At 43.6% G+C, this 12323-nt stretch overlaps 1 protein-coding gene across 1 annotated transcript in view; it reads right to left on the bottom strand.

Annotated features, from left to right (window-relative positions):
• Positions 1 to 5251: 5251 nt before the first annotated feature.
• Positions 5252 to 12323, bottom strand: part of GRSF1 (G-rich RNA sequence binding factor 1) — a 98521-nt gene continuing 91449 nt past the window's right edge. The window contains exons 9-10 of the mRNA XM_030190636.1: positions 9293 to 9346; positions 5252 to 5897 (exon numbers count right to left, since the gene is read on the bottom strand). Coding sequence (XP_030046496.1) covers positions 9303 to 9346 — 44 coding nt within the window. The 3' untranslated portion in view covers positions 5252 to 5897; positions 9293 to 9302. The remainder of the gene's footprint in view (positions 5898 to 9292; positions 9347 to 12323) is intronic.

Genomic DNA, 12323 nt, shown 5'->3' with positions numbered 1-12323 from the left:
GCTCCCTGGGTGAGAGCTAGCAGCCCCTTCAAGACTGAAGCTTAGGCCACAAGAGTAGATGATCAAATTCCCTGTGCTATTCTGGACAGTGCTCTAAAATTAGTGTTGGAATAGCGTGTTGGAAATAAATCCATGATGATCAAAATTAATAGCATGCAAATTTATATGTGCTATTAGTTTTGATCATTGGAGGACTTCTGTGGGAGAATTATGCCTGGACATGCGTCCAAAGCACAATCCTCTTGATTGGGGGGGGGGGGGGGGGAGCCCAGACCTGTCAGAGTACAAAGATGGAACCCCAGCTCCCCCCCCCCCCCCCCCCGCTGCAAAAGTTTCCCTGGTGGCCCAGTGGGCACCTCCCTTCCGTACCAAGCGACATGCACCAATTTTATAGAACACTATGAGTTGTACAAATTGCATGGTGCACTTCTGCTTACCAACTTACATCAGCCATGTGACTTTGTATTCTAAAACTACTTACGTGCACCCCTTGTGTTTTCTAAAATAAGGTGCCAATTTATAAAATTGCTACATAATCTTTTTTTTTTGGTCCTTCAAATTGTGTTTTCACATTAATGTATGTAATTGGAGTCTCCAAGGAGTAACGATTTTTCAGTTTTGAGGTGATTTTGACATTGCTTGAGGGATTTTTTGGTACCCAGGATGTCACTTCCCTTCTCTAATGCTAATTTGGGTTCTGTTGTTGCATCATTATTTCTGAAGGCATTTTTCAGGAGTATCCTTTGGGGGAAGTTAGTGTCCCTGTGCTACAGGTTGTATCCTGCCAGATCCCACTGTAATCCATCTATTCTGGAGTTTTTATTTTTGTGGGAATGAGGGTGGATTGTTATTTTCTGGGTATCTTGAGGCTATTTTTATTGCAGCTTAATATTTCCCTGGGCTGAATCAACCTTTTTGTCAAAGCAGAGATCTGGAGACATATGGGACAAGCTGTAAGGCTCAAAATGGAATACTGCAGCAATTCTGTTGAATAATAGTCATCATATTGTCAAAAGCAACACAAGTGTGTTTGGAAACTAATTGAAGTCTACTGGCTATGTGTCTAGGAAGACTAAGTAAATACAGCCCTCAGGCAGGAAAGAATGTATTGAGTCGAAAGTAGTAATAGAAAAGCAAAAGCACGCTGTTGGGCCAGAATTACAACTACATTAAGATACTGGTTCATCTTTGTCTGTTTTGGTTATATACAATATGTTCCAAAGAAAGAGAAGAATCACACTTTGCAAAAGTGCAACAGTGAACAGTAGAAATGGCCACAGGTAGAAAAAAAATGCCACTGGAGCTAATTGGCAAGGAACCTTTATTGAAAACAACCCAACACAGCCATGTTTCAGCGGACACCTGCATCAAGGGTCCTATCAAAAATATTTTAAAAATAAATACACATATTAAAAGAGCAAACATTAAATAATATTTTAATCTGTTTCTAATGTATGTTATTTATTATATTAACAATGTCTCAATTTTTTTTTAAGTATGAAAACATGTTGGAACCCTAGCTAAATTGTAAAAATATAGTTCTCCAAGGACAAGTAGGACATTGTTTTGCACCTATGGATGACATCATTCAACAGCACCCGGTGTGGATGCTGCTCGGCATAATCTCTTTAAGAGGCCTTTGCAGCATCCCATCATGCATGCACAGGTGCCTTCCCACCCAAAGTGTATGCAGGTGACCAGCAGTCTTTTGTTTTCCACAGAGCAGAGAAGTCGCCTCTGTGATCTCTCTTTAGTGTGTCAAATGTTTTCTTTTTGTGGTGCCTTCCCATGTGGGTTTTTGCACGCGGTCCTAACATTTTTTTTTAAGTTTCTCTACGCCATTGTGTGTCTAATGAGTTTTGTGTGAATCCTGATTTTTTTTTTTTTTGGGGGGGGGGGGGGGGGGGTCCAGGTTTAGCCAAGTTGCATCAATAGTTTTCCAGGCGTAGTTTAGATTTACTCCCCTCATCCATTGAGTCCTTTGATGTCTGCCATTTTTCATACCATGTCACAGAAGGCACCAAGCTTATTAAAACGTGTTTGGTGCATCAGAATTAGTTTATGGAAGATAAAACAAAAAGGCAGACCTTGTAAAAAAAAAAAAAAAAAAAAATACAGTGATGCCCTTCATGAGGAGATCCAGACCATGCTCAAGGAGGAGCTTGAGGGTTCTGCAAATGCAGAGTGCTTTGACATTGAGGACGTTTGCACCAGCCACAGTATAGCCGTAACTGCCTGAGGGAACTCAGTCTGAAAAAGGTCCCAGACGCAGCCAACTGCTGAGGCATAGAGAGCACTTGTGCCAGGCACAGCACAGTCCCAGGTAACTGAAGTGGTTCAGTCAAGGGAGAAGTCCTAGAGTAGACCCTGGTCCTGCATTGGGGTTGGTGCACACCCGTCCAGTGTAGCCCTTGATAGGGAGAAATTTCTTGAGGGTTCGAAGGCAGCTGTAACATTGATCTTTAAAAAGGGTTCCAGAGCTAATCCGTGAAATTACAGACCAATGAGCCTGACGTTGGGGCCGGGCAAAATGGTAGAGACTATTATAAAGAACAAAATTACAGAACATATACATAAGCATGGATTAATGAGACAAAGCCAACATGGATATAGTGAAGGGAAATCTTGCCTCACCAATCTACTACATTTCTTTGAATGGGTGAGCAAACGTGGATAAGGGTGAACCGGTCAGTTCTGTGGATCTGGATTTTCAAAAGACACTTGAAAAGTACCTCATGAAAGACTCCAGATGAAATTGGAAAGTCATGGGATAGGAGGTAGTGTTCAATTGTGGATTAAAAACTGGTTAAAGGCTAGAAAACAGAGAGTGGGGTTAAATGGTCAGTATTCTCAATGGAGCAGGGTAGATAGTGGATTTCCTCAGGGGTCTGTGTTGGGACTGCTGCTTTTTAACATATTTATAAATGATCTAGAGATGGGAGTAACTAGTGAGGTAATTAAATTTGCTGACAACACAAAGTTATTCAAAGTTGTGCCTCTTTGCGGTGGCGCTGAGTTTTGGCCGCCCATGCTCTATTTGAGATGACATTTTACAGCCCCTGGAAGCAGGTCGCTCGACCAAAATGCTGTTTTCAAGTTGTGTATCAGCGTCGGGCAACAGAATTTCTTAGCACTGAATCTGCAATTACAGATAAGTAGTCGCCAATTATCAGCATTTGTTAAAATGTATTTATGGCATTTGATGTCCTATACATATATATATTTTTTTCTATATCTGATTCTCAAATAAAGCAATAATGGAGGTTTTAGTTCCTAGGAGCAAATGTTTGATGATAAGCAGTAGGCTCAAGAGTCTGAAATAGCTGAGCACTATAGCAGACCTAATAGCCTGGCCACTGATTCATATCTGATGCCCCCAGTTCCTTTTTTTCATCTTACATCACAGTATCTTTTGCTCCCTTTTTGTATATGAGACTTAATATCAAACACAAAAGATTGGTTTTGTATGCAACAGGTTTCCAAGTAAAAATATGCATATGGTATTGGCTTCTCAAAATGTAAAGATACCAGATCTTCCCTCTTTGTTAATAAGTTTTGATAGGATTGAAGGTGTTCAATCACATGGAATGGAGGTACCTGTTCCTGGTGGTGGACAAATTTGGGAATGCAGTACAAGCTCGGGAACACTGTCAGAATCATTCTGTATCCACACAGGCATATGTCGGTACTGTTCTCTACCCTCTCCCTTTTTTGTGTGTGTGTGTGTTTAAAATGTCCCTAAGGGTGCTCCAGAACTCAGAAGATATATGGGAATTAGGATTGGAATCCAAGAGTTTTGCCTTTGTGAATAGATCCACAGAATTCACATATGCATCTAAATAGAGAGCATTTAGGAATTTCTCTGGCCTCCATGTATAAAGATTGTCAAGTCCAAAGCCTTACCAATGGCAGCAAGTGTGAAAGACCACTGGACATATGCTTTCTCACAGAGGGAGGGTTGTTTCTAATATCCAGGAATCAGGCTCAAGGAAAATCCAAGGGAACTGTATAGGAGTAATGTGAATCTTGATAATATGGTCCGGTTGCATACAAGCATGACCTTATAGGGCTTACAGGCAGACTGTGAACATCTTAACCAATTTATTAGTAGAAAAGAGCAAGGGAGAAATGGAGCAGTATTCAGCAAGGATGGTTGGCCTCTTGCCAGAGTTGAGTGTGTGTGTGGGGGCGGGGGGGGGGGGGGGGGTTGGCAGCAGCGGCACACACAAGGGATGTCATAAGAGCAAAAGCTCTTAAGCATATTTGAGAGATCGAGACAAGGAATTTAAAGGGAGAGGAATAAATCAGGGAGTTTAACAATAGAGATTATGTTCAAATGTTCTGATTATGTCTGTACCCTAATGGTTATAGGTTTGTTCACTTTTCACCAATAAAAAGGATGTCAAATAAAATAAGCAGTGGTAATTGGCAGCTTCTGGTCACACTATAACAGCCATCAAACACTGACAGTGCTGTTTGCATTGGAACCGGTTTGCTCCAACCAAGTTACCCAAGCCTCTTAAGACTGACGCAACTGTAGGGCTGTAGTTAAGACTGCAAGCACTGTATTCTGCAGGTTACCCCAGTGTTTAGACTTAATCCAGTTGTACCAGTCAGTATTAAACATGCTGGGGCCCAGGGCTTAAGTCTTGGAGGAAGCACCAAAGTTAATCAGCAAGCTGTATTCCCTTCCTCTTCAGTCACACTTGGCAGCCTGCTCAGAGTATCGGAGCCCAGGTTGATTGCCCTGTTCGTACCTCGCCCATGGGTCTGTATTTTCCCATATAGATCCTTTGAAGTTTTGTATGACTTAGAAAACCCTTAAGCCTCCTCCATCATGTACCTTCAAGTGTCATGTCAGTTCTTGATATGACGGTCCACACCCAGATCCTGCTACAGCCCATTTAATAAGCCAGTCTGTAATCCAGAGTAAAGGATAATGCACTTGTGTATGCTCACAGTACAGAGAGCAGAACTGAAGCAATGGCACTCTGCTTATGGAAAGAGTGATTTCAGGATCCAACTGGCACCTAAAAACCTGCATACTAAATTGCCAGTATGAGCATTTAGCTTTTTAACAGGGCACAGAACAGAATAACTTTTCACCCAAATCTCTATTAGTACATGTAAACCTCATAGTTCATCCAACTTCTTGATACTTGTCTGCATAAAAGGACAGTGAAATAAAAGCATGTACATCATGCCTCCCATGAAGGTTTAGATTTGAACAAAAAAGAAAGCATGCACAGAGCATTTGTAAAGTTATGTTTTATAGACAAGGAAAGAAACTATGCAAATAGTATATGAAAAAAAATGGAAGCACTTTTTGTTTACAGCACAAAAAAAAACTATGTAATTTAGTTTAGAAATAATTAAAGAATACGCTTTTTATCACAATCCAAAACTCAAACCCATTCACCATCCTGTAGTATAGCAGTAATACTATATAACTGTAAAATAGAAGTGGTATGTGTCGCTGCAGTCCTTGGCAGGCATAATCTCTCCAAGTTCCCCAGGCTCTGCTTTACCAGTGGAAACAGCTACCAAAACAGGACCTAGAGAGGAGACACTTGGCAAGTGGGGAGAGAGAGAGATCATGCTCTTCATATACAAGACCTCCTCAAACGGTCCTTTCAATCCTGGCTGCAAAGAACAGCAGCAGACTTCGAGGATGCAAGCTGTAAAGACAGACCGATGCAGCTGAGAAACTAACCAGAGGTGAAAAGAGTTTAAACAAAAGAAGGGCAAATGTCAATCAGTTGCCAGAGTTATAGCTCAGATTGTGAAAGTCAATAGTGCCAGAGTCCAGTATCCACATGGAGGAGAAGATCTACTGCTTGAGTTAGACACAGCCCTAACAGCCAGCAGCTGACACTCTTTACAAACTTCTACAGTTCCTGCAAAAAAACAAACAAAGCAAGAGGAAACTAAGAACAGAGAACTAGAAAGGTGTCAGATAATTAGAAGACCATATTCTGTGCAATGTACACAAGCACTTTTAGAAGATGTACAGCAGTGTTTCCCCAGTTCAGTCCTGGAGTACCCCCTTGCCAGTCAGGTTTTCAGGATATCCACAATGAATATGCATGAAAGATTTGAATGCACTGCCTCCATTATATTCAAATCTCTTTCATGCATATTCATTGTGGATATCCTGAAAATCTGACTGGCAAAGGAAATGGGAATGAGACTTGATATACCTCCTTTGCAACTACATTCAAAGCGGTTTACATATATACAGGTACTGATTTTGTACCTGGGGCAATGGAGGGTTAAGTGACTTGCCCACGGTCACAAGCAGCTGCAGTGGGTACTCCAGGACCGGACTTGGGAAACACTGGTATACAGTGTAGTCAGTTTTAAAGAGGCGCCAGGGCCAGCCCAACCATTAGGCAAGGCACATCAGTCACCCAGCACAGCAGCTTCCGGGGAGAGGAGGGGGCAGCAAAAAGCAGCTGTAGGTACAGAAAAACAATAGACCTTAACAGCCACACAAACAGAAAGAACCATCAATGTGTACTTTTAGATGCAGGAAGCGTGGACAACTTTCAAATAGCGCATGTACATGGGATTTCCTCATTGTGTGTGTGTGTGTGTGTGTGTGTATGTGATACACACACATACTAACAAGGAGGTTTAATATTTAAAAGCATGTCACCTTTTTTTTTTTTTTTTTTGGGGGGGGGGGGGGGGAACACCAGAAAGTTACATGGGAGAATATAAGGCTGAAGGTTCACTTAGGGTGCCCAATATTCTTACACCAGCCCTGAGAGAAACCTATTTATGTTGCTTCTCTTTGAGAATCAACTGTTGCAAATACATATGCTATTTGTGTGGGCAGCTTAACAGAGAAACAGCATGCACACATTTGAAAAATCTCATGTATGCATGCTATTTCACTCCCCTCCCCTCCCCTCCAACCTAAACAGAGCACCAGGGACACACACACACAGATATTCTAGAACAGCGTTACTCCAACTCAAGTATCCCTTAAGTCGAACAAATTTCAACCGAGTACTCCCAAGTTCCAAATCAACAGAGATTTTGAAATGGACATTGCAAAAACTGACACATTCTGATCATGAAATAGAATATGGCCCGATGTTCAGCAATGGCAGTTAGCATTTTTGCTGAATGCCACCAGGGTTATCCCTAGAAATTCAATGCTGGGCCATGTCTGGGCTCCAGCATTGAATTTCCAGGTATAAAGGGAGTGAAAAAAACATAACAAGTGTGATATTCAGGACTTAACCGGCTATATGAATCACAAAGACAGGATCGCATAAAAGTCAGTCTTAGATCTATGTGGTTACCTTGGCTGATTAAGTGCTGAATATCCACAGTTAATGGCCAAGTGCTGACTCAGCCCCCCCCCCCCCCCCCCCCCCCCTCGAATGTCCCCAGAAAAGCTGGTTTTGGCTTGGGCATTAACCAGACATTTTCAGCAGCACTATCTGGTTAACTGCCGCTGAATATGCCTGGTTAGCCCCAGAGAGGCAATTTAAATGGCCAGGTGTCTCTCCTGGCTTTTTAAATCATTTAAATATAGGGCTCATTATTAATCAAAAAACAAAGGTAGAAAAAGTATTTTTTTTTGTTTGTCTAATTATGTTGGTCCAATCTCTTAACTCTTGTCATTTTCTTTCTGCTTCTTTTCCTTTCACCTTTCTTGAATTTATTTTTCTGCCTCTCTATCCAAATTTAAAATTGTTTTTACTATCCAGTCTTCATTTTCTCTCTTTTTACTACACCTACCTAGAGATTTCCATCTTTTTCCTTCACCCATATTCTCTTATTCCCCTTTCTTTTATTTCCCAGTCTTTCACTATCTCTATCCTTTTCCCCCTTCCATCCAGCTCTCCTCCCGTTCCATCCAGGGTCTCCCCTCAACATCTCCGATTCCCCCACCACCACCACCAATCTGCTGGAGTCAAAGAATTCCAGCAAATCTCCTAGTAACACAGCCTTTTTATATGCAGTAATGACATCACTGCTGAGCTGTCTCCTCTATTTCCAGCATCTACTGGAAGAGATGCATAATGAGTGGTTGTCATTTGGCTCTGAAGAGCAAGCTGAAATGCATATCCCCCCACCTCCGCCCAATGCATCTGTTCCTCCCATGACACTTTTGAATTCTAGTTCTCTCATGCAAAAGCAAAATATTTCCCTGATCAACTAAGTAACAGTTGTATCAGAGCTGGAGAGTGATACACTCTGTACCTTTTTCCCTTTCCCTTCTACTGAATATTAAATGCTTCCTGCATCATCCTCAAGCAATTATTCACTATTAATGAAAAGTTGGTGAGGAGAAATTAAAAAAAAAAAAACAGGTGAAAATTCACCTCATTATCCATCCCTACCATTCACCTAGGTTTTTTTTTTTCTTTTTAAATGTCCTTTTTCATTTAAAGTTAGAAAAGCACTCATTTCTGTTCTCTGAAATAGGAATGTACTCACATTTGGATAAGTCTTACAACATGAAACAAATGCAGGCCAACTACCTCATCCTGTCTTCCAGCTCCTTCCACTTTAATTTCCTTTTCTCTTGCTTAAAAGTTTCTTCTACACAGGTCATCAGTCATTTCTCTGTGGATATGCCTCATGTCCCCTAAGGGAAGGAGACCATTACGCACGCTTTACCAGGCATTTTGTTTCTATTGGAGAATTTGGTACTGCGTTGCAATAGTGTTTTGTATAGTGCAACATTCATGCATTCACAGCCTTTTTAAAGACCATCTCATCATTTCTACTCAGCTGCACAATCTCATTTTTACTCCCATATCATCAGACTCCTGAGGCATGCACATCTGTGCTGAAACACGGTGCCATGTCGAGTCTTGATTTTGTGGGTTTGTGCATTGTTTCTTATACATCACAGCAATAAATTTTATCGGTTGATTCTGTGGTCTGTCCAGCCTTCCTTCATTTCCCAATTTTCAATGTGTTGCATGAAAATAGCCTGGCATTTCAAGAAGAGGCTGTGAAGATCCTCAAGATTATGTCCTTATTCCCTTATGTCTCCTCCTGACATTCCATGACCACCACATGTAAAGTGACATTAAGTTCTCTAGCATCTCCTGAGCAAATGTACATAGGATTTTGTTTCACTTAATTTCAGACTCTCCCGGACTGTCTCCCACATGAATACATTAACTGCCATATGTATGTTTACAGCCACACACATCTAATGAACATTACAACAAACACCATTTCACACTTCATGCTCATTAGCGATGCGAGGTAATTTCCTTTTCTTATTACCAATTTCGTAACTGCTTGTGGCAATACTTACCGCCTACTTTTCAGTTTGGAGAAGAACTCAGGAACAGTTTGATATACTTATGCTCTGCATAGAAAAAAAAAATAAGGCTCAAATAAGCAACTTTATAGGATTCAGTGAGCATAAGCCACAAAGGAAAACATATCAAGAAAAGGCTAAGAGATTAGATGAAAATGCAATCATGATGTCCAAAGAATATGGACCATGACAGCAGATAAGAATTGGAAGGTCCTTCTAAGCAACGGCTGTAGTCCGAAAACTGCATGGGCCAAGAAATGCAAATTACTGACTTTCACTGATGGGTAATAAATTATATACCACTTATCCTATCTAATAAAACGCACCTCCAACGTTCTGAAGCTGACTACGTGGCTGTCTGGCTGAGGCATTTGTGCGCTGCTCTGCTGTGTAAGGCTACTGAACGTCACGTAGTTCCGGGAACGTCAGCCGCAGCACTGACCAATCGCACGAGGCCCCGACCCTGCCGCACTCGCCGCAATGCCACGCCCCCCCCAAGTCGCCGCCACCAGGTGTGCAGGCTTGGCCCTTCTCTCTCTGTTAGCTCTGGTCCCACCCTCATTTTCTCTTACCGCAATGAGGGCGGGACCAGGGCTAACACAGAGAGAAGGACTGAGGCTGCACGTCTTTAAACGCTGCTTTCCTGTGAAGATGATTTTTAAAACTTGGAGCGAGTGCGGCTGGAACTGGGAGGGAGGGAGGGGGACCCTGAAACTAGAAGGGGGGAGGGAGGGAGCGGGGAGGGGGACCCTGAAACTAGGAGGGAGGGGGAGGGCCGGGGTGACCCTGGAACTCGGAGGGAGGAAGGGGGGGGCGACCCTGCAACTCGGAGGGAGGAGGGGAGGGGGCGACCCTGCAACTCGGAGGGAGGAGGGGAGGGGGCGACCCTGCAACTCGGAGGGAGGAGGGGAGGGGGCGACCCTGCAACTCGGAGGAAGGGACTGTCCTTCTTTGTTTTTTTTTTGTACAGCGCTGTGTAACCCTGGTAGCGCTCTAGAAATGTCAAATAGTAGTAGTCGTAGGAAGAGGGGGCGACCCTGCAACTCGGAGGGAGGGAGGGAGACCCTGCAACTTGGAAGGAGGGAGGAAGGGAGGGGGCGACCCTGCAACTCGGAGGGAGGGAGGGGGCTGACCCTGTAACTCGGAGGGAGGGGGCTGACCCTGCAACTCGGAGGGAGGGGGGCCAACCTGGAACTCGGAGGGAGGGAGGGGGATGACCCTGGAACTAAGAGGGAGGGAGGGGGACGACCCTTGAACTCGGAGGGAAGGGAGGGGGACAACCCAGGAACTCGGAAGGAGGGAGGGGATGACCCTGGAACTCAAGAGGGAGGGGGGGCTGATGGCACACACTCTCATTCTCACACACAGACTCTCTCACAGACACACTCGCACCCAGTCTCACTCTCTCTCTCTCTGTCACACACACAAACACTCGCACATTCACTCTCTCTCGACAATTCTTCTTGTTGGGCAGACTGGATGGACCGTACTGGTCTTTATCGGCTGTCATTTACGTTATGTTACTCTCTCTCACACACAGTCACTCTCACACACACGCTCTCAAACATACACACTCCGAGGAAAATCTTGCTAGGCCTGTTCAAAAACGGGCCTTTTTTCTAGTTAATAACAAATTATATCATTCTAAATCTGAATGATGAGGTTTAGCAATGAATTCACTGGGAATGCAGACTCTCAACCCCAAGGTTAGGAATTCACCCTGGGTCTCCTGAGCTCAGATTAAATATCTAAGCTGTATCAAGAGAAAGTATGCATATCTACATTCTATAGCTTCCCGACTCTTGACTTTTTGAGCAAGAGAAGGGGGGTTCCTCTAAGATAGAGAAGGTGAACTACATAAGATGGAGAAGGTGAACTACAAAGCCAGATGCCTAGTTAATTGGAACTGCTGAGAGTTGGCATCATGAAGAGTTTGGGAAGGTCCTGCAAAATTTCTGAGCTGCCACTCAAAGGAGACAGTGAAACAGTGACCCTTCTGAGCAGGAGGAGGACCAGTAGTGGAGAGGCAGAGAAGCCACAGATGTGGAGCTTTGGAAACAGACAGCAAAGCAGCAGAGAAAAGCCAAGCACTAGAGGTCCCCCAGGACTTCCAGAAGCAACTGTCCAGTTGCAGTTCTTCCAAATGGGCAAGACTTGAGGCCTGTTACCCAATGTTTTTCCAGTTCTGTCTGTTCACTATATCTTGGGACTATTTACTTTACATCATAAGGGTCATTCATTACTCTTCTCTTTTGGGTGGTTCTGTTACCGCTACATCTAAATCTTTTTCCAACCAATGAGCTTTAGTCTCCTGCTTCAATTGGAAGAACTTGAACACGAAGTCCTCGTGAACAGGAAATGAAGACTGAACTTGAACCTGAAATATAACCAGAACACAAACAATACAGATATCTGAGAGGGGCTATGGATTGATCGGCTATGATTAAGGGAAAGAAAATTATCAGGTATGATACATAATTTTACCTTCCCTATCATCAAGCCGATAAATCCATAGACTGGTGGGATGTACCGAAGCAGCACTCACCCAGGGCGGGACATGGAAATCCCTGAACGCAACACTGAAGCCCCAAACTGGGCCTCGGCCCGAGCAGCCACATCCAAGCGGTAATGTCGTGAGAAGGTATGAGCCGACGACCAAGTAGCCGCTCTGCAAATCTCTTCCAAGGAGACAGATTTGGACTCCGCCATCGAGGCTGCTTGTGCTCTAGTAGAGTGTGCCTTCAGCTGAATAGGCAGAATCTTCCCTGCCGCCACATAAGCTGACGTGATCGTCTCCTTGACCCAACGTGCCATTGTAGGCTTAGATGCCTGCAGACCCTTACGAGGGCCTGCGAACAGCACGAACAGATGATCCGACTTCCAGAAATCATTGGTCACTTCCAAGTATCTGATGATGACCCATCTAACATCCAGGTATTTGAGCGCAGGGTACTCCTCTGGGTAATCCTCCCTACGAAAGGAGGGTAGGTAAAGCTGCTGATTCACATGGAATCGAGAAACAATC

Source organism: Microcaecilia unicolor, chromosome 2 (assembly GCF_901765095.1).
Source record: "Microcaecilia unicolor chromosome 2, aMicUni1.1, whole genome shotgun sequence".
Classification (NCBI taxonomy): domain Eukaryota; kingdom Metazoa; phylum Chordata; class Amphibia; order Gymnophiona; family Siphonopidae; genus Microcaecilia; species Microcaecilia unicolor.
Note: the sequence above shows the minus strand (reverse complement) of the source record. Positions and strands in the feature narration are given on the sequence as shown.